At 40.7% G+C, this 23398-nt stretch overlaps 1 protein-coding gene across 3 annotated transcripts in view; it reads left to right on the top strand.

The window, feature by feature from the left end:
• LOC124606896 (RNA exonuclease 5) overlaps window positions 1–23398 on the top strand; it is a 43183-nt gene that overhangs the window by 8351 nt on the left and 11434 nt on the right. Inside the window, exons 2-7 of one of the 3 annotated variants that reach the window (XM_047138993.1) lie at window positions 7484–7615; window positions 19072–19203; window positions 20483–20671; window positions 21858–22006; window positions 22750–22976; window positions 23074–23284. In XM_047138993.1, coding sequence (XP_046994949.1) covers window positions 7484–7615; window positions 19072–19203; window positions 20483–20671; window positions 21858–22006; window positions 22750–22976; window positions 23074–23284 — 1040 coding nt within the window. Of the gene's footprint in view, window positions 1–7483; window positions 7616–8792; window positions 8848–19071; window positions 19208–20482; window positions 20672–21857; window positions 22007–22749; window positions 22977–23073; window positions 23285–23398 lie in introns of those variants that run through there. The other 2 variants (XM_047138996.1, XM_047138995.1) reach the window with 2 other exon arrangements.

Below are 23398 nucleotides of genomic sequence, written 5' to 3'. Positions count from 1 at the left end.
GGCTGACATCGAAATAAGTGTCCAAGGAATAGAAAAGCAACTGAAATCACTCAACAGAGGAAAGTCTACTGGACCTGATGGGGTACCAATTCGATTCTACACAGAGTACGCGAAAGAACTTGCCCCCCTTCTAACAGCCATGTACCGCAAGTCTCTAGAGGAACGGAAGGTTCCAAATGATTGGAAAAGAGCACGGGTAGTCCCAGTTTTCAAGAAGGGTCGTCGAGCAGATGTGCAAAACTAAAGGCCTATATCTCTGACATAGATCTGTTGTAGAATTTTAGAACATGTTTTTTGTTCACGTATCATGTCATTTCTGGAAACCCAGAATCTACTCTGTAGGAATCAACATGGATTCTGGAAACAGCGATTGTGTGAGACCCAACTCTCTTTATCTGTTCATGAGACCCAGAAAATATTAGATACAGGCTCCCAGGTAGATGCTATTTTCCTTGACTTCCGGAAGGCGTTTGATACAGTTCCGCACTGTTGCCTGATAAACAAAGTAAGAGCCTATGGAATATCAGACCAGCTGTGTGGCTGGATTGAAGAGTTTTTAGCAAACAGAACACAGCATGTTGTTCTCAATGGAGAGACGTCTACAGACGTTAAAGTAACCTCTGGCGTGCCACAGGGGAGTGTTATGGGACCATTGCTTTTCACAATATATATAAATGACCTAGTAGATAGTGTCGGAAGTTCCATGCGGCTTTTCGCAGATGATGCTGTAGTGTACAGAGAAGTTGCAGCATTAGAAAATTGCAGCAAAATGCAGGAAGATCTGCAGCGGATAGGCACTTGGTGCAGGGAGTGGCAACTCCCTTAACATAGACAAATGTAATGTATTGCGAATACATAGAAATAAGGATCCTTTATTGTATGATTATATGGAAGCGGAACAAACACTGGTAGCAGTTACTTCTGTAAAATATCTGGGAGTATGCGTGCGGAACGATTTGAAGTGGAATGATCATATAAAATTAAAAATGTAGTCCATCAACAAAGGAGGTGGCTTACAAAACATTTGTTCAACCTATACTTGAGTATTGCTCATCAGTGTGGTATCCATACCAGGTTGGGTTGACAGAGGAGATAGAGAAGATCCAAAGAAGAGCGACGCGTTTCGTCACAGGGTTATTTGGTAAGCGTGATAGCGTTACAGAGATGGCAGACTCTGCAAGAGAGACGCTCTGCATCGCGGTGTAGCTTGCTGTCCAGGTTTCGAGAGGGTGCGTTTCTGGATGAGGTATCAAATGTATTGCTTCCCCATACTTATACCTCCCGAGGAGATCACGAATGTAAAATTGGGGAGATTCGAGCGCACACGGTGGCTTTCCGACAGTCGTTCTTCCTGCGAACCATACGCGACTAGAACAGGAAAGGGAGGTAATGACAGTGGCGTGTAAAGTGCCCTCTGCCACACACCGTTGGGTGGCTTGTGGAGTATAAATGTAGATGTAGATGTCACCTCAGTCATTGGCATCTAGTTCAGTGGTTCAACCCACCTTTGAATGACTGTTTAGTAATCAGCCCTAAGCAACCAAGCCGTTTGGTATACGTGCTGCAGACTGTCTCAAGGATCTGGATCTCTCGGACATGAAAATACTCACCCAGGGATGGAACATACCTTGGCATCTTCAGAGGCCCAAAATGCTTTTAAGCTTGACACAATACAAGGAAACTTGTACTCCAGAATTTGTTTTTACAACTATGTTTTTGTCTATTTTAAGTACTTACCATAGTTTTTTATCGTTATTTATACAGATGGATCCCAGCAGGAGAATGTCCTTGTTGTACTACTGTTTTTCCTGATAGCGTTTGTAAAGTGCATCTTCCAGAACAATTCACGGATTATGATGCAAAGTTATATGGTATTCTGATGGCACTGGAAAGGGTTCACAGACATCACTGTATGAGTTTTCTTGCCTGTTCTGACTCTCTTAGTGCACTGCAAGCACTCCAGCAAATGTACCCGATAGACCCACTGATTCAGCTCATCCATGATCCCTTACAGCTTCTCCAACACCATGGCAAGGAGGTGATCTTTTGCTGGGTACCTGGCCACATTGGGATACAGGGGAATGATATGGCCGACAAAGCTGCCAAGGAAGATTGTTGGGATAGTGCTGTCCATCAGTGTCCCATCCCGTTGCACACCATCATCTCATTTTCTGACAGATGCGGTAGGGGGAGACTGAATGGTTGCAGGTGACAGACAACAAACTGTGGTTGTTCAAATCAACCACAAAGGCTTGGTGGACTTAATGTCAGCTTCGCCGCTAAAAGGTGGTTTTGCTTACCAGACTGCACATCGGGCATAGCCCTTTCACACATGGCTTCCTCCTCCGACGTGAGGATGCACCACTCTGTGAAGTTAGTGGCATGCTGCTTTCAGTTCAGCATATTGTGGCTATGTGTGTCCTATATACTGATATTAGGGCAGCCCTCAGCCTTGCTGGAGATCTGCCCACTATCGTTGCAGATACTCATACTAGTGTTACAAGAGTGGTGAAATTTTTTGAACTGTCAGGCCTCATCCCTAAATTGGTGAGGAAGAGCGGCAAACTTTAATACATTATAAACTGCTCCTCATGTGGGGACGGCCTTTGTCCCCATCCTTGAGATCTGCATGCTGACTTTTTGTCGTGGCACTGATGAATATGATGTCGAGTGCCTCCTCAACCCAAATAATCATCACCACCATCATCATCATCGATACTGTCTGTCCACTTTGACCCATGATTTCATTAGAAAAATGAAAAAAGTAACTCTTCTAAATACAATATTGTAACATTTGTGTCACTCATTCAACTGTAATAAACACTCACCACTTTTGTTATAACAATACATTAAGAATAATAGTAACTAACTAATTGCACACTCTTGGGAACTTGGAGTTTTTAATGAGAGACAAATTAGGCACATAGCCCTGCACTTCTCTTCCACAATAACCATAAATGTCATGAAATTAAACAATAAATTAGTGGTCTCCCATGCTGTCAATCCTCCAAAAATAACACTAATAGATATCATCTTCAGGTTACAAACTGAACTAAAAAGAAAACACCAACCACAAAAAAAAATTCCACAAAGAACCACACACCCTTAAGAGCAAGAACATCAGTCTGATATCATTAATTTCGATTGACATTCAAGGGTCATTGCAAAAGTCATGACAATTATTTTTTGTCTCGAAAATGGTAACAAATTAAAAAATTCTGAAATGTGCAAATGGAAGGTTAGTTCATTTGTAAACATTACATGTACCGCCACGAAGATATAGCATGAGGAAAAAGATAAAACAAATTTTGTTGCTTCAAACATATTTTGCTGTAATTGCAACCATACACAGTAGTACAATACAGGAACATGGTCGTGTGACATCTTAGAGAGGCCCTCAAATAGTCTCCCAACAAATCCCTCACACACTGATATCACTGTGGAAGACACGAAATTTCCGTGCCCTCACCACGAGTGAAATTTTGGATCTCACGTGTCACTGCTGTGGTAATGTCTTCACATGTTGGAAAATGTGTTCCATGCAATGGGTGTTTAAGTTTTTGTATACGGTCATAATCGTTAGGTCTGGAAAATATGGTGAATGCTCTAGTACTTCCCATATCCATTGTGCAAACTGATTCCGCACACATGCTGCAGTGTGAGCTTTCGCTTTGTCCTGAAGAATTAATTTCATGTAGATGTTTAGAATGTTTCTCCTAAATAGCCCGTAATAGGTGTCGTCGTAGAAAAGTACGACAGTAGTACATCGCATTAACAGTTTGTCCATGTGGTATGAAATGGCACAAAATCACTTCTCTAATGTCATAGGCTATGACGACCATAACTTGACACGAGACAGAGTGCAATGAAATTTCTTCCTGGAAGGTGAAACCGGATGGCACTTTTTGTTCTGGCTCATAGGCCCTGGTGTAAAATTCATCTGTGGCGACAATTCTCACTGGCATATTGTCGTCCTCCTCCTCGTATCACACTAGGTGCACATAACAAGTTTCGTAATGTGTCCACTTTACCACTTCACTTAGTGCGTGAAGCACCCACTGTGCAGCAACTTTACGTATGTGTAGCTCATCACATAAAATCCTGTAGATTGTTGTCTTCTCAATACAAGTACAACACACTAATTCCTACAACATCCATTGTCTGTTGTTTTCCAATCGTAGGATGATCTGGCCACAAGCACAAGTGGTGTAAAATGCCTGGGCATTTATAAGTAGGGGCAAATGTGTGGGTAATGTCCAGGCATTTATGCATTTTAAACATTGAGAAGTGGCACATATAAAAAAAAACTTTAAGGTAATATTTTGTATTGGAAAAGGTGTTTTGCAATACTGATTCTTTAGTGGTTGCGTAACCAAGTTGAGAAAGCTGCTTGAGAATTAGGGAAAAGTTATAAGGAAAAATAAATTGGACTGTAAACATAACTTTTTACGTCTATGCGGTCAGTTGTTGGAGTAGTGCATAATTAAAAGAAAACAGAACTCAGATTTAAAAGTTATTTTTGAAATAAAGTGTAGTTTATATTAAGAAGCTAGCCTGTAGGTAGTATTTTTACTTGTACTCTATTACTGCAAGAAGTTCTGACTCTGCTTCAGATTCTCCTGAATCTGATTCCTCACTTATCACTAGATTCCTTTCCATTTTGTCTTTGCTTGGACTGTTCAGAATGGCTTTTATTCTGTGGAATTAACAAGCTGATGTCATGTTCCTGCTCCAGCCATCAACTTCCAGTTGTAGGAGAGCTAGGTTGGTTTTAGTTTTGCAGCCCTCTCTGATATAGTCTATTTTTTTCCCTCTCTTTGGATCCACCCAGAATTGCTGAACGAGCACACAGAAGCAGTAGCAGCAGGTGTAACTGGTGTGCCCTGAATTTTTATGGCAACTTCTGCCAATTCACAAGTTCCTCTTAAATCTTGCCATCACAATAAAGGTTTTGCATACTGATTTTTATCTTCCTGAGAACGAGTATGTGCTTTTTCCACACACAAATTTGTCTGGGTCAAATTCCTTGTTTGTTCCTATAATCAGCCCAGTTCTCTCTAACCTGAATGACATTGAGTCCAGTGTTCTTTGGTGTGCCACAAACAAAGCTTATTGCATCAAGCATCTCAATAGGCTTCAGGTTACTACCATATACTGCACTATCAAGATGATTAGCTGCAAGGTGGGCATTGATTCTTTGTTATTAAATCCATATTAGTGTTCTCATTTTGTCTTCACAGCAGTGCAGTCTTACAAAAGCAGATAAAGAAAGGAGCAGAACAGGAAACTATAATCTGTTCGTATGTTGTTACATCTGACAATCAAGCTTTTTTTTTCTGACAATAGTTTTACAATTAAGAATAAATTTATCATCAAGAAACACATTCCAGTTGTTTATTCTTAGTAATAAAGGCAATGAATGATATACATAGGTTTAAGTGAAAACATTACTAACTTTTAACATCCAGAGTATCATCTCATTCCGTATTTTAATTGGTAAGTTATACGTGATGCTGATGAAGTCCCATACTCCTTGACGGAGCATAGGGGAATGATGCGGGAGACCCGCACCGCAGTACTAGGCAAGGTCCTAGAGGAGGTGGTTTGCCATTGCCTTCCTCCAACCATAATGGGGATGAATGATGATGATGATGACGACACATCACCACCCAGTCATCTCGAAGCAGGTGAAAAATCCCTGACCCCGCCAGGAATCGAACCCGTGACCCCATGCTCGGGAAGTGAGAACGCTGCTGCGAGACCATGAGCTTCAGACTAAGTTATACATTCTAGAAGCCAAAATTTTAAAAAGTACTTTGTTTATAACTGCCCAAATTTCAGGTATTTAAAATAAGCTTTGGGCAAACCCACAGGCAAACGAACATTTATACGTGTCGTGCCCACTGGGCATTTTCCTGGTCCACGTCAGTACTCTGTATCTAACTCAAGCATCTCACATGATCCAAAAGCTGAAAAAACAGACCTGAACCATATACTTGGCTACAAAAAGTACAACAAAATTTAGACTAATGAAAAAAAATTCCCATTCAGTGGACAAACCATACACAAATAACTAATGCAATCAAACAAAATAACCACCTGATCTCCATTCTCCCCTCCTAACAGGAACTGTTACTTACCCCCACCCTCATCCTCATAAGAACTGATGTCTTTCCACCTTCCACCAACCAGTATCCATTTTCTTGCACCAAACACCACCAAAACTAAAACAAGTTAAAAAAACACTAGTGTCAAAATAAAACCATGATCATCAGAAAATACATAAAATTTAAAACTTCTAGCACTGCCCTTCGAAACTAATCAGTATCTGAATTATCATGGACACACATCTCATGGGCTCAAAACTAAACAGATGAGTGACAATAAATGTAAGTCAAATAAAATTACCTGCTTAGATTTTTAGCCTGAATTAAATGCTGAATCAAATTGTTCTCCTGGCAGCACAGGTTAGCATCATCACTGCTACAGGAAAGAGTTTTTGTATTTGTTACAGCTTATATAGTCTGCCAATACATAGTGTTTCTGAAGGAAAATTATTGTGCTTCTCGTGTTACAGTTCTCCTCCATCAGCATGTGGCTGTTCTTTTTCACTGTCGAATACATCACAAAACCGACACTTATGACATTTCTCAAGTAACACTTCCAAAAACTTTTTGACAGTGATACTTGCCACAAATGTCCCACACAAAGCAGAACACCTGTTACAAAGTTCTCTCTTCTCATAAATGCCAATTTTAATACAGTGCCCGTATGTGACATCACATATCACAATATTATGACATCATAGATTGAAGTCAAACCCCAAGATTGAAGTCAAACCCCAGTTGACCATCCTGCAATGTATTGGCTAGTTTGTCATGAATCTCAGTAAGCTACAAATAAGTTCTAGAATGTAATATTAATGTTTTCTACATTGTGATTTTATTTGCAGTTCTTGGAATTTAACCAATGAGTGTCCAAAATTCATTATTAATGTTGGATATTAACAAAACTGTGATGGTTTTGTTGAGGAATGGTTCAAAAAAATTTAATATTGAAAAAAAAAAAATGAAATGTATTCAGTACAGAAAGATAGTAAACAACAATAGAATAATTGAGACAGTCGTTCCAAGTTGATTTTTTGCAGTTTTATTCTTATTTTCCCAAATGAATTCATTTATTTTTCGTTAATTTTGACATAAGTCTTTGTTGAGTAGTTTTACAGGGGCAGTGCATGATTATATCATAATTACAGTTACTGAAACCTTTGGTAGATTATTGGTGATACAGAACATCACAAAAAATGCAACATACTGTGCCTACCAGAATGTTTGTAGGTTTCCTGTTTACTGGTATAATTTTTGGATACATACATGTTGTTACTATTGAGAATGTTGGATATTTCATATCTATTCCGTTACCACTAAATAATTTAAAACAATATAAACTATCATAATTCACTGGAGGAAAAACATTGTTGCAGATGAAAACAGACGGTGCAGTTCCTAACAGTGAACTGAAATATATTGACAAAAAAATTAAAAGAAAGCAAAATAAACTGAGAAAAATGTCTGCACTATTGGAAATAACAAGATTGAATGACAAAGACAGAGAGGTGAGAATTGTATTCAATCCTTAAAATATTAGATGTGTTAAGTCAAAAGTAAAATAAAAACTGAAATTTTTTGGCTGTTTTCTATTGATTGTTTGCTGTATTGAAAGACATGGAATTATTAAACTAGATATTCTTCTGTGGAAGTGTCAACTTCAGAGAGCCTGCTACTGACTTGTAATCTTAAATTGTGGCAGTAACATTGTTCCATTTTGATTTTAATTCTAATGTGAAGATAATGGACTGAAACATTCTGAGAAAATCTTCAAAACATTACATTCAAAATTTTGTAATAATGTAGGCATACAAAGTGTGTTTGAAAGATGACTAAAGTAGTGTAAAATACTAATTTTATCCAACTTAGATTCTAACAAGGGAACCTCCCCATCGCACCCCCCTCAGATGTAGTTATAAGTTGGCACAGTGGATAGGCCTTGAAAAACTGAACACAGATCAATTGAGAAAACAGGAAGAAGTTGTGTGGAACTATGAAAAAAATAAGCAAAATATACGAACTGAGTAGTTTATGCGCAAGATAGGCAACATCAAGGATAGTCTGAGCTCAGGAGCGCTGGGGTCCCATAGTTAGCATGAGCAGCTGCGGAATGAAAGGTCTTTGGTTCAAGTCTCCCTCGAGTGAAAATGTTAATTTTTTATTTTCAGAGAATTATTATCTGTCCATCCGATGCGAGGTAACTGTGCCGTAGTATGGGGACGCTACACCTAAACAAACATCGAAACGCACGATGTCAGTTGACTACAACGCACGGAAGAGAGAGTATTCCTGCTAACGAGGCTCCCTGGCTGGCAGTTGACTGTTCGTTACTTTGGACGAGAGTGCATTAAATATGAGAGATGTATTCTGTGGGCAATATGAATCCGGCAAATATAGCAGACGGACGGACAGATAATAATTGTCTGAAAATAAAAAATTAAACTTTTCACTGTTTTTTCTCATTTTGTTCGTTTTCATTCGTTATATCTGCTCGGGGCGGATGTCGCAAGACACCCATTTCAGTTCGTCGTTGTTCCATTAACTCAGTTTTTTTATTTTTTTATTACAGAGGGCAGCTAACCCTCTGACCGAACACGCTGAGTTACTGTGCCGACACACTCGAGGGAAGACTTGAACCAGTGACCTCTTGCTCCGCAGCTGCTCACACTAACCACAGGACCACTGCGCTCCTGAGCTCGTATCAGCCTTGATGTTGCATATCCTGTGCATGGACTACTCAGTTTGTATATTTTGCTTATTTTTTCTATAGTTCCACACAACTTCTTCCTATTTTCTCGATTGATCTGTGTTCAGTTTTTCAAGGCCTGTCCACTGTGCCAACTTATAACTAAATCTGAGGGGGTGCGATGGGTAGGTTCCCTTGTAAGTCACTGTATCCTTCAAAGTGCTCTTGTACATTCACTATTCTGCTCCAGAAGTATTTCCATGTGCCATGCAGTCCTGAAAAGCTCCTTCTTTGCCCATTAAAAATTCTTCTTGCTGTCATCAGTAGTATCTAAATTGTGCCCTTTGAGCACAGATTTTAATTCTGGCCTAGGATACCATATGAAATGAGATTGGGGGTGAGTTGGGTGGCCACTGGTTAAGTCACAGACACAAAACACAGAAACTGACAAAATGGATAAGTCAGGCCTATTCACAAGGTGAGGGGGCAAAGAGTTATGTTGTAACAATTCTGATAGTTCTGTAAACTTTCTCTTGCAAGTCACTTGTGTGGTAATTGTGTAATAGTTTGCTCTTTGATGTCCTTGGAGTTTAAGTTCCATTGCTATCTCATTGAAATTAGTCACATTTTTTTAAGATGTAGGGATGTTTGCCGGCACACTCATGACTTGACTTTCTCTTGATGTTCTGTCTTTAGAAACATTATTTTTGCATGAATATAATCCTCAGCTTTCTGAAGTAGTTCTTTGTAAACATTCAGTGCTTCTGTATGCTTAACGCCTTAAGTTTTCAAATGAGGAGCAAACTTCCTAGCAACTCGATGTACTCATATGTTCAACTGTCACTCGAAACCACACATTTATACCAGTTAATATTCCAACTTCTTCTGCATCTTTTCTGACAGCTGGTACTTTCTGTGCACAATATCCATGATTTCTCTGAATTTGAACACAAACAATTGAGGTAAGAGACCTTCCTGTTCAAGGATCACTTTCAGTTGGAATGGGGAAGGCCATTCATAATAATAGGTTCAACTTAAGGTATCACTTCTGTAATCTTACCTGAAAACTTAAGATGTATCTCTCAACATTTTTCCATATTTACACAAAATTAAACTATTCCAATGTTGAATCCAGTAACAATAGCTCAGAAACTATACGAGATATCAACAATGTTATGTAGGATTGTTTGATGAAAACAATGCTGTCAATAGCACCTGTGTGGATGCTCCATTGACACGTAAAAAAAGTGAGGTTACTTTCTAAACAAACTTTATAATATGAGAATAAGTCATTAATAAGAGTATTTTTGTACTCTTTTTGCAAAAGTAATTTCATAAATGCTCATATGAATTGTCAGTTGGCTATTGCATGCATTATACTTGTTCTATCTGTCCATAAGTTTGCAGATGCTCCCACCCCCCCTCCCACACCAACTCTAGGTGGGGGAGGGATTACTTGGCATCTGCTAACTTCTGATACAGCAAATACTATTTGGAGTGTCAAAACAAATGCAAAAATGGATCATACTTTATCTGAGCTGTGTACTGATTTTTTAAGCACCTGTAATTTCTGATCAAATATTATTTCATCTTATGCATAGCTGTGTGGAGGAATGTGTATTAGTGAAGCAGTAGTATTTCTAGTGAGAGAAGTTCTCAGCATTTTGGTCTTACGGTAAGTTTCAGATGCCTTAACATAATGTCATTTCAGCAAGCATTTGAAGCAGATTGGACTACCTTCTGCAAATGCATTAATGCAAGGCCCCACATGTATACAAAAATCACCGAAAGGATTATCCCAGTAAATACCTGTGTTCTATTGACCTGAGAAGTGATTAATCTTTGTTATGAAAGATGCAGTCTAGTGTAAAACTGAATAAAGTGTATCTTGATTATTTCACACGTATAAATTATTTTTACAACTAAAAATTATCTGTGAAGGCTGAAGCCAGTAAGATATCTCCCTCATTGTGTATTGCAGCAGTTTACCGCAATTTTTCCCACCTCATTTGAGCAAGTAGCATACCTAAATACCTCTTCATGAAAGTATGGGACACTGAAACGTATCTAATAGCAAGATGTGTTTTCTGCAACTAAGTGAGTACAGTAGCCCAAACCCTGCAGACGAGGTCCCAATATCACTCTGCACTTATGCCTGTACATCAGGGAAGTGTTAAAAGAGAATACAAGGCTCAGTAACAAGTACGCCGATCAAAAGCTGTGTGTGTGTGTCACAGATACACTGAATAGTCAAGTCAGGTGATTTAGGTGCAGAAGTATGAATCTTGCTAAACTAACTTGGTATCAGTTTCTCATCTGTTCCCTCTAATTAGGTTCAGCTGTGAAGAAGAGTGAAGAGGAATAAACCTAACTGGTCACCATCACCCAACATGCAATGCAGAACACCGCACAGTTACAAGAGTCCATGCAGGAACAGCAGCAGCTTTCAAATTGACTCATCATTCTCACTTGAGTTTCCTGTAGTTTTTCTGTAGTTACAGCAGGCAAATGTGAATTGTTTCTCTGAGACATTACTGAGCTCCCCCATCTTGGACAATCTGTTTTAATACTACATCTCTAATGGCTTTGAACTTGATGGGGTGTTGTAACATGAATAAATTAACTTTGTGGTTGACAGATGCTACAGATGAGGGACAGTGTTGCTAGTGTACAGCCAGATACACAACTGAACTGAATGAGCTGATAATTTGGAGGAACATTGCTAATATTAAGTTCGTAGGTGTACTGTCATTTTGAAATTGATTACTAATTCAGCATGTGACATTTTATTAAATGTCAGTATAAACATTCAACAAAAATATGCTAATTACAGCACACTGTTGTCATGCAGGACCTACAATCCAAGAGGCCGTTCTCTGCCAAATGTGTTGACAATTTCAGGATTGCCATAGCTGGTTCTTAGCCTTTAGGTGAACACGTGACTGTGTTCAGCTGTTTGCTCAGTGTTCACACAAAATACTGAGGAACCCTTAAATAAATCCACAGGAATACAGGTCTAATTGTGTGCTTTTCGACATCCGCTATCTTGTTTCTAGAAATACCTTCTCTTTACGAAGTTTATGCATAGCAGTCCACACGGAAATTAGGAGCAACAAAGTGGTGGATGTGTCAGCAAATGATACCCACTCAATACCTACATTGGCACAATGCAAAGGGCTGCCATGTGTTGTGAAACAGACCATCTAAGTGTTGTGTAGTTCCTTTCTGTTAGAAAGGTGAAACAGTCCTTTTCACGTGCCACAGGATTGGGAATTCCCTCTGATGCATAGATTTCTTGTCCACTGAAAGGATTCATCACTGTGAGGTGCTTGAGGAATGCACCAATATGTATATCTTACTTGGAAGAGTGCACCTGTTACACACAAGGGCAGTCTTTAGTTTGTCTGCATAGTTGCCCTGGACTTTTAGTGCAGCCATAAAATGTGAAACAGCTTTAACCAGTTCTCTGACATTGTAACTTCCACCACACACACCAGTGCAGTGACCCCCCGCACCCCCCCCCCCCCCTCCCCCAGGGGGTCCACAACTCTTTTGTGGATACATGCGTAGCGAGCACGGGACCCCGAGCTAGTGTGGCCCTCCTTCCTTTCCGGGCTGCATACCTTCCTTTTCCACATCCTTCCCCATCTCCCCCCCCCCCCCCCCCCCCCTTCACCACCGCCTCTGCCTCTTCCCTTCCCTTTCTCCCCCTCTGGGAGTATGTTTAGCGCCTACGTCCGGAGACGGATGCTCAAAACTGTAAAACAATCTCTCTTCTTCGCTTTCTCTGTGTCCTTCTCTTTTCCTTACCTCTTCTCTTTACAATTTTCTCCGCTGCGGTGTTTGAGACCTCTCTTCTCCTCTTTCCTTTCCATTTCTTTGTTCCCCCTTTCTCTTTTTTCCCCCCTGTGCGTGTCTGAAGGCCGACCCAGGCAATCCCATGAGTAGCCGGTGATGGGGTAATGCTTAATTCCCCGCCCCGGTTAGACAAGGAGGACACATACTTACCCCCGGTAACGGCCAGACCCAGGGAGGTGTGATTACCCGAGCTGATACCTTCAGAAAGTGCCGATTGGTCCCTCCGTCCGTTCCTCAGGAGGTGTAACCTGAGGTGTGAACAATCACCGAAGGCGGGAGTGCCCTCAGAGAGGGCCCCCCCACAAGGAAGAAGCACGCCATCAGAGACGCCGGTAATCATGGGGGATACTTCGGCAATGGTTTTATCATCATCTACTGTGTCTGCTCACAAGCGAAAGTTAAATGAGTCTCAGCCACGGACAATTCTTCCATCAGTGCTACAGTTCCTTGTTGTTTCTCGGTCAGACAAAGGTCAAGACTTTTCCACAGTCAACCCTTTCATTATTCAGAAAGGTGTCGACACAATAGCAGGTCCTGTAAAGTCTTGCTCCCGATTACAAAATGGCACCTTGTTGTTAGAAACAGTCAGTGCCCTCCAGGCACAAAAATTGCTGCATACTTCACTGCTACACAGCTTCCCTGTCCGTGTGGAAGCGCACCACACTTTAAATTCATCACATGGAGTCGTTTATACACACTCCCTCGACGGATTGTCCAATGAGGAAATTCAAAACTACCTGTCTGATCAGGGCATAACGGCTGTTAATCGAGTCATGAAAAGGGTTTACAAGAATTTGGTTCCAACCCGTACTGTCTTCTTGACATTTGACAGAGTTCAACTTCCGTCGAACATAAAAGCGGGCTACGAGTTAATTTCCGTTCGCCCTTACATCCCAAACCCTACGCGTTGCTATCGGTGTCAGCAGTTCAATCATACCAGCCAGTCATGTTCCAATCCGGCCAAATGCGTTACGTGCGGCAAGGATGCCCATGAGGGGCAAGGATGCCCATGAGGGTGCCCGTCCACCTCCATCCCTTCGTTGCATCAACTGTATGGATGACCACGCTGCTTCCTCTAAAGATTGCCCCATTTTTAAAGACGAACGGCTCATTCAGGAAATCAGAGTGAATTAAATGGTGTCGACCTTTGCTGCTTGAAAGTTATTCGCCAGTCGAAAGTCCACTGTGCCTCACGCAGGTAAATACATCACTGTCCTTGCCTCTCCTCGGCCTACAAAGGAGGTAGCCATACAGACTTGTGATCACACCTTTAGTGCCACGATCGTCAGATCGGCCAGCGCAAAGATCACCTGTTCAACCTCCCCACTCACCTGCTCACTCTATGGCTCACCCTTCATCAGGTTCTGCTAAATCCCAAGCCCCAAAATCAGGCTTCCAAAAAAGAGCCTACTCGTGAAGATTTTTTGCGTACCCTGACTTCACAACCATTGTTCCTCCTTCATCTCAACGTCCTGTTTCCAAGAAGTCTAATAAGAAACCCAGTTCCTCTCCTTCTTTGCCACGGCATGTCTCATCTACAGCACCACCTGGCGGTAACTGCCCTCGGTCGTCTTCTGTGACACCGAGGTGCACTGCAGGCGGCTGATCAACCGGCCGATCGCTGGTGGCAGGAGCTGCTACCGAACAATCTATGGATCAGGATCTTTTGTCTTCGGCTGAATGCCATACCATGCTGTCAGCCGCCAGCTCTGAGCAGTCATTGATTTGAGGGCAACTTTGCTCACATTCTTCCCTTTTCTGTCCACCCTAATGTCCATTATCCATTGGAATATCCCCGGCATTCGAGCCAATTGGGATGAATTGTCGATCCTCTTACGATCCTATTCACCGGTCATCTTCTGTCTTCAGGAAGCAAAGCTGTGTCCCCACGATCGCTTTGTTTTCCCCCATTTTCAGTCAGTCCAATTTGATCTCCCCTCTGTTGAAGGCACTCCAGCACATGGTGAACTCATGATTCTTCTCCATAATACTCTCATCACCCAATCCCCTTAAACAGTTCCTTCCAAACTGTCGCTGTCCGTCTTTCCTTTTCTGGATACACCTTCTCTCTTTGTACTGTATACATTCCATCGTCCACAGCAATGGCAAGAGCTGATCTGCTTCATCTTCTTGGTCAGCTTCCGCCCCCCCTATTTGCTGGTTGGGGACTTCAATGCCCACCACCCCCTTTGGGGATCTCCGCGTCCTTGTCCGCGCGGCTCACTATTGATAGACGTCTTCCACCAAGCGGATCTTGTTTGCCTCAACACTGTGGACCCTACATTTTTGTCTGCCTCTACGACAAATTTCTCTCATTTGGACCTTTCGGTCGGTACTGTTCCGCTAGCTCGGCGCTTCGAATGGTTTGCTCTTGCTGATACACACTCGAGTGTCCACTTTCCATGTGTCCTTAGATTGCAGCCACAACTGCCATATATCCACCCGAGATGCTGGAAGTTTGCCCAAGCCGATAGGACACTTTTTTCGTCTCTAGCGACATTCAATGACCGTCACTTTCCTTGCGTTGACGATGAGGTCACTCTTATTACAGAAGTTATTCTTACAGCTGCGGAACATTCAATACCTCGCACCTCCAATTTGCGCCAGTGCCCCCCATTTCCTTGGTGGAATGAGGCATGCCGCGACACAGTACGTGAGCGGTGACGTGCTGTTCGCGTTTTCCGGCACCATCCTACTTTGGCCAACTGTATCCGCTATAATCAGTTCTGTGCGCGGTGCCGTTGCGTCATCTGCGATAGCAAGAAGGCAAGCTGGGACTTCTTTACTAGCTCATTTAACACCTTCACTCCCTCCTCGGAAGTTTGGAGTCAGATTAACCGATTATCTGGCGCGCCTAGTTTCTCCCCAGTCTCTGGGCTCACTGTCGCGTGATACATTAGTGGATCCCATCGCAATTTATAACTCATTTGGTCAACACTTTACTGAGATATCGAGCTCTTCAAATTACCCACCAGCTTTCCCCCGAAGAAACGTGCCGCGGAAGTGCAACCTCTTGCTTTCTCCTCTCAAAATCGCTAAAGCTATAATACTGTTTTCTCCATGCAGGAACTCCAACAGGCACTCTCTTCTTCTCGCTCTTCCGCCCCAGGACCGGATGGTATCCACATATACATGTTGCTGCATTTATCATACCATAGTCTGCGTTACCTCCTTCGCCTTTATAATCGAATTTGGTCCTACAGTACTTTTCCCAGAAGATGGCTGGAAGCTATCGTTGTTCCTGTTCCGAAACCTGGAAAGGACAAACATCTCCCCTCTAGCTATCGCCCCATTTCTCTCACGAGTAGTGTATGTAAGGTTTTGGAGCGTATGGTGAATTGCCGTTTAGCTTGGTGGCTGGAGTCCCGAAGTCTTTCAACACCTGCCCAATGCGGTTTCTGAAAGCATCGTTCTGCAGTTGTTTTCTCAGGAAACACCAAACAGTAGCAATATTTTTTGATCTGGAGAGAGCATATGAAACCTGTTGGAGGATAGGCATCCTCCGCACACTGTTCTCTTGGGGCTTTCAAGATCGGCTGCCCCTTTTTCTTCGTGAATTTATGGCAGAGCGCACATTTAAAGTGCGGGTGGACACTGCTTTCTCCCGTACTTTCACCCAAGAAATCAGGGTACCCCAGGACTCCGTGCTAAGTGTTGCACTGTTTGCCATTGCCATAAATCCAATTATGGATTGTCTCCTTCCTGATGTCTCGGGCTCCCTCTTTGTGGACGATTTTGCGATCTACTGCAGCTCTCAATGGACTAGCCTTCTTGAACGACGTCTTCAAGGATGTCTCGATCGCCTCCACCCTTGGAGCATCGAAACCAGCTTCCACTTTTCTCCCAGTAAGACCGTTTGTGTCAGTTTTTGGCATCGTACAGAGTTTCTTCTGCCTTCCTTACATCTAGGCCCTGTCAACCTTCCAGTCACGGACATCGCTTAATTCTTGGGTCTTATTGTTTGACAGAAAACTGTGCTGGTCCTCCCACGTTTCCTATCTCACTTTCTGCAATCCCTCAACACCCTCCGTGTCCTGAATGGTACCTTCTGGGGAGCGGACTGGGTGGTCCTTCTCTGCCTCTATCACACCTTAGTGCGCTCAAAATTTGACTATGGAAACATAGTTTACTCCTCTGCTCAGCCGTCTATTGTTCGGCGTCTCGACTCTGTCCACCACCGTGGATTACGTTTAGTGTCTGGACCTTTTTACACCAGTCCTGTGGAAAGCCTTCATGCTGAGACTGCTGAACCTCTGCTGTCCAATCAGCGAGCTGTCCTGAGTTGTTATGCTAGCCATCTGTCTTCCATGCCTGCTAATCCGGCCCTTGATATTTTTTTCAACGCCTCCTTGGATTTAGGGTATGCAGGCCGCCCTTCCTTTCTTCTACCACCGGGAGTCCACTTCCGTCAACTGCTACATTCTCTTTCCTTCCACTTACCTAAAACTTTCTTGACAACTTGGGGCACAGCACCGCCTTGGCTCTGGCCCCGGACCTGCCTGCTCCGTGACCTATGTCAGTTTCCCAAGAATGGTACCCCTTCTGTTGTTTATCGTCAGGCATTTGCTGCTCTATGCACACAAATGAAGGATGCCACATTTATTTACACTGATGGCTCAAAAACATTGTTTGTTGTTGGGAGTGCCTATATTGTTGACGATACCCCTAATCGATTTCGGCTTCCCAACCAGTGTTCGGTTTTTACTGCGGAGCTTTACGATGTTCTCCAGGCTGTCCAATACATCCGTCGCCATAAGCGGATATAGTATATTGTATGCTCAGTTTCGCTCAGCTCTCTCCTCAGTCTTCAAGCTCTCTACACTGTCCTACCTCTGGTCCACTGGATTCAGGACCACCTCCGCTTGCTCCACTTGGGGGGGCATCCCTGTGGCGTTCCTCTGGATCCCAGGACATGTTGGTATCCATGGAAATGAGGCGGCCGATATAGTGGCCAAAGCTGCAGTCTCTCTTCTTCAGCCTGCTATTCGCATGATTCCCTTTGCCAATCTACAGAGTGTTTTATGTCGTCGTGTTGCTTTTTTATGGCACGCACATTGGTCGACACTTCCCAATAATAAATTGCGGGACGTGAAAGCTCTTTCCTGTGCTTGGACCTCTTCCTCCCGAACTCGTCGTCGGGAGGAGATAATTTTAACTAGACTCCGGATAGGGCACTGTCTTTTTAGCCATTGACATCTTTTAAGTGGCGATCCTCCCCCACTTTGTCCCTACTGCTCTCAACTGTGGATGGTGAGACACCTTTTACTTGAGTGCCCCTATTTTACGCTGTTACGCGCCCGTCTACAGCTGTTGCCTGATATATCTTCCATTTTAGCTGATGACACGCGCTCAGCCGATCGCGTTCTTGAGTTTATTAGTGCCAGTGAGATGACATCGGTCATTTGAAGCTCTTTTTGGGGACAAAAAACCCTCTTTCTATAATGGTTTTTTAAGCTTTCCTTCTGTTTTTAGTTTCCCCACTTTGAGTTTCACTCCCATTGCTGCTGGTTTCCAGTTTTTTTTTTTCTAAGTGACAGACCGGGCACTAATGACCGTAGCAGTTTTGCACCCCAAAACCATTAAAAAAACAGCAGTGCTCATGACATCAAAGGGTGTGAGCTCACACATCTTATTTAGTGTTCCCAATAAAAGCAAAGTACCATGCCCTGTTACTTCTATTGAGCATCCACACAGTTGAGCTTCCATGCAAAAGAAAACTCATTTAAGTGTATATGTAATTGAATCTTGATGCCTCCCAGTAACAATGTCGTATTATTGTATTTGTAAAGGAAAAAGGATAATGAGGGGATATGGTTTAGCCACAGTTCGAGGGGTGGTTGTGAGAATGAATTATCACTCTGCGGCAGTGTGTATGCTGATTTGTAACTTCCATTTTTGCAATAGTGTTAGTCCCACGAAGTATGTGGGAGAACTTCTGAGCAGTTTGGATGGTAGGTGATAGGGCACTTTCCCTTTAAAGGTAAATGTCTTGGGTTCAAGTCCTGGTGTGGCACAGTTTTGATTTTGCTAGAGTTTCTTATCAGCACAAACCCCACTGCAGAGTGAAAATTCGTCTTGGAAACTGCATTAACTCATAATATACCATGTATCGAGAATCCTGTTCCCCCTCTTTCGACAATGTTCTATGAAGTCGTACATAAAAGTAAATTTTACAATTACAAAGACTTTTACCTATGTTTAATTTCTCAAATAGAAACTAATAATCAGTTGACTGGAACTTTAGTTAAGAATTCATCAAAATTCTTTTAAATAACTCCCAATCCACCGAACATCATGCTCATTCTCCCTCCATGCATCACACCAGAAATTGGTTCCCAGTTTTCATATTTTAATTTTCTTGATTTTGTTAAGTATCTCAGTTATAAGTTTTCTTTGTAACTGGAGATATCTTATTTTCAGGCAGGAGCTTTAAAACAACGGAAAAGGGAAGCTGATGCTATAGAGGATTCTTTTTCAGAATGGCGGGAAACAGGCCAAATAAAAAGCAGCAAAAGGTTAAAAGCGGAAGTTACAGAGGAACAGTCCAAAACAGTGAGTGAGTTTATTTTTGTGACTATTTTAGTCTCAAAATTTTTTAGTTGCTGAAAAAGTTTCGTGTGTTAGGTCTGCTTTGCTGTAGCTTAAGGCTGTAATATCTACATTACAGAAAGTTTGATCTTTTAATTCATGACTTTGACTTTGTTTGTCTATATGTGTATATATACATATATTACAGCTTGCCATCAGAGACTTGTTGAAATTTATTTGGAAAGTGATTGGATGGTGTAGTGCTCATTATGTTGATAATTTTCATTAATTAAAAGTGCATCAACCCAAATACAGTTTTCAACCAAGTGGACTCAGTTTAGCAATTTCAAAATTCACAATAATGACTCAGTCCACTGTAGCATGGGTTTTCAGAAGACAAGCAGCTGCACTAAAGCAAGACCTGGTAGTCACATGTGCTAACTGTGAGACTTCTTGTGTTTGGTATCTATGTTGTGTGTGTGTGTGTGTGTGTGTGTGTGTGTGTGTGTGTGTGTGTGTGCGTGCCAATGCATGTGTGCATTTGTGTGTGTGTGCAAGAGAGGAGGAAGGGGGGGGGGGGGAGATGGGGGCTTGTCACATTATTGACATTGAGCAGTGCCTCCCTGCTGGGAAGGTTGTGGCTAAAAAGTTGTAGCTGGTTTCAGAGGATACTACAAAATTAAATCACTATTAACCAGGCCTTATATATTTTAGGTATAGTTTAATTTCTTCATGGTAAAAATTGCTTCATTTATTAAATCCTTTTGAAACTGGGGTATGTAATTGAACAGCAACCTGGAAACCAGTAAAACTTGACAGTACATTTATCACTGGTTTAAATCTGCATGGGGATTGAGGAAACACTAATCCTTTTTGTAGCAGTTGTTTGGTTAGTAGATATAACTTATTCATATAAGCTGATTGCATGTTATTACTAGTTCCTAGTGTAAGATTGTAATTTCAATTTTCCACAAAATCATAGTGGTCAACCAGTTATTTCGCTACTGTTTTCAGATTACACGAGTCTTCATAATTTATGTAAATAACTGTAAAAGGAAATTGTAAGATTAAATCGCATAGGAATTGATTCTAGACATAACATGTTACATATTTGTGCTGTTAGCATGTAGATCATTAGCAGTATGTAGGTTAAGCTATTAAATTTGGGTATATTACATGTTTTGTCTTGATAGCTGGCAAGTTTATAGTCTAATAAATATTCCAATTTGAGTTGTTTTCATCTCATTGTCATTATCATTTTCAGAGCACTAGGATACAATGAAACAGAGTTTACTTTTTGCAGGTAAAAGACATTGAGAATTTAGCTGCAGAAGCCAGTAATTCAAAACCCTCCAATCAGAGGAAAGAAGGGAGTAATGATAGCATGTCTGATAGTTCTCACAGACTATCAAGGACAGGAGAGAAATTTCTGACTGGTGAAGAATTCAAAAAACTCAAGGAGGAGCTTAAAGAGAGAAAAAGACTACTAAATGTAAGTTTATTGTGAAGCATTGAAAATTTAATCCCTTTACATTACAGTAATAATTATATTGACCTTTTGGAGAGACTTCCATTTACTTTAACAACAAATAAAAATATAATCTTCCTCCATGAAATGTACATAACAGGTTATTCAATGTTATTTTCATATGCACGTATGAAGTCTCCCTCCCTGCCTGATTGAGCATAAGTGTTTCTGCAAAGACTGTTTGGTTTCAGATTCTTGCTCAATCTTCTGTCATTAGCAAACTCTTTCCTTTGGTCGGTTACTTTCATTACTAAGAAAAATGGATGAAGTACCATACCCTGAGGCATTGCCATATTTAATGTTCTCCCATACTAGTTTTGTATTAATTTTTTTTTAGTTTATTAATGACATTCACCAACTGTGGAACAGGGTGCCCCATAAATTATTTCATCTCAATTGTCACACTAAAATTATAATATCCACAAAATTCAAAATGTTGCAAGATCACAACCTATAAGTATGAAATTGTTTTTGTTGACCAGTCTTTACAGTTGCTGTTCATTTGCTGATATTCATTTTTGTAAAATAGAATCCATTACTGCATATTTCACTCTTGAAAGACATAGTTTCAGTGTTATGGTCTTACTGTAATTTTTACCAACAAATGTCATTCTTATCCTAAGTTTAGGATGTATAACAATCCTCATTTATTAAACAAATAGTGTCAACTGTTAACAGGTCATAAGAAATTATTAATGATCTTAGAGTTAGCAGTTCCACTGTCAACTTTTGTGTCACTGTTACAAAATATACACAGTTGCTCACAAATGTAATATCTTCAAAAATTATTCAAAATAAAATGAATTGACAAAGTCAACATTTTAGTGAACCACCTATTTTGTGAGAAATATGTGGTCAAAGTACACTTATTGTACCAAGGTTACAGCCAAAATGTTACTTTTTTGTGTGCTCTTAAGTTTTCCAATGGAATAAGTTGAATTCTGGTTGATGGAAACTGGTAGTCTGCTCTTAAACCTGGATGTAAACAAATTTCTATTTTAGTTTAAACCATCCAGTTCCAAATGAAATCTTGTAATTCTGTGTAGCATGGTGAAGGGGTATCAGATTCAAAACACAATTAATATTTTTACTTTCTTTATCAATGAAGGAGATTGTTCATTGATTTTTTTTTTATTTTTTTTTTTTATAGCGCACTCCAAGGTTCAGATTGAAAGATGCTGGTGAAAAATCTTCTCTTAAAACCTCAGAGCAGGATCGTACTCCCATATTTCTAAGTGATGTACAGCATTTACTTTTGTATTCAGCACTTGGACATCACTCTCCATATTGGCCATCAAGGTAAAAGTTAACTTGATATTGCTATAAGCATAAAAATCAACTTACACATTTCTCTATTACGTAATTCATTGTCTTTGCTATAATCTCCAACTCTTACATTTTCTGTGTAATATAATGAACTTGTTTAGACCCTGCTTGATATGGGGATCAGTGGATATAAACAGGCAATCTACTCGTAACATTTATAATGCTCTGATAAGATGGTATAAGCTTATTATGTTTTCCAAAAATATGTGAAAGTAACTTCAATGTGGTTATTCATAATATTTTGCATAATTCTTTGCTTTCATTGACTCTGAAACCTCTTAGTTGAAACTTCCCAAATGTATTTCCTGTCACTGTTTCATGTAATATTAAAAGATTTTAAGGATGATAAAGATAATTATGGTTAAATTGTTGTGATAGTGAGGGTTTGTGTCTTACTAGAAAGAAGATTCCACATTTTTGTACATACCATTTTCTCCACTTTCCAATATGATAAGTTCTACAGCAATAGTGGATGTAGGATGACTTATTGAAACTGCTTCTGAGTAATGTGAGATGATGTTCATAAAAGAAAAATTATTTCGTAATATGTTTCTTGGCATCTTCCCTAAATTCAAATGTCCCTCCATACTTAGGTATCTTTCATTGAAGTTCTATAAATAGTGTTTTGTCCTCCATTTGTACTAACACTACTGCTACTACTACTTTTGCTGCTGTAGCAAGATTAAGTGAAAAGAACTTAATTCTCACAAGTACAGGTGGTGTCATCTGGAAAAATACAACCGTTTGAGTCATGTAGTATTGCTGGTAGTGGATGGCTTTTCAGTGAATGATTTCATTAAAAATGAAGACAAGCTCTCTGATTTGGCCAGTTTGTATCCAATAAAGGTGGAAGTTGTTACACCTGCTGCCTACAAAAGCTGTCTTGTACAGGATATTGCAGCTGTACCACTTACAGGTGTCCAGAAAAGCTCCCTTGCTGCAAGTATGTAAAAAATTCTAATTCTTTTGTAATGATATTAGAGTTGTTTATGGCAGCTTTAGTTATTATGACTAATGGAAAATTGCTTTTTATATTTCAGAATATGGTAGCATGGAATCTGCTGTTAGTAGTGGTAAAGTGTATAAAGTAATGAGAGCTTTCTTTCCTATTGTTGTTCCTGAAGTAAGTAAAGAATCTGAGGAACACCTCCATCCAGCTGACAGATTTCCACGTACACATCTTCTGCTATCTGTTTCACAACTTCTTGAAAATGGATACCCTTTGTGTATAAAGGGGGAGAATGGCAACAGGTGAGAATCAAATGGCAGGAAGAAAACTGGCTTAAGGGCCAAACAACTTCATCATAAGACGAAAGATAGATAGAATTTAAAAGTATTCTATAGAGATAGCTGGATATTAAATAT

This window comes from Schistocerca americana, chromosome 3, assembly GCF_021461395.2.
Source record: "Schistocerca americana isolate TAMUIC-IGC-003095 chromosome 3, iqSchAmer2.1, whole genome shotgun sequence".
Taxonomy (NCBI): Eukaryota; Metazoa; Arthropoda; class Insecta; order Orthoptera; family Acrididae; genus Schistocerca; species Schistocerca americana.
Note: the sequence above shows the minus strand (reverse complement) of the source record. Positions and strands in the feature narration are given on the sequence as shown.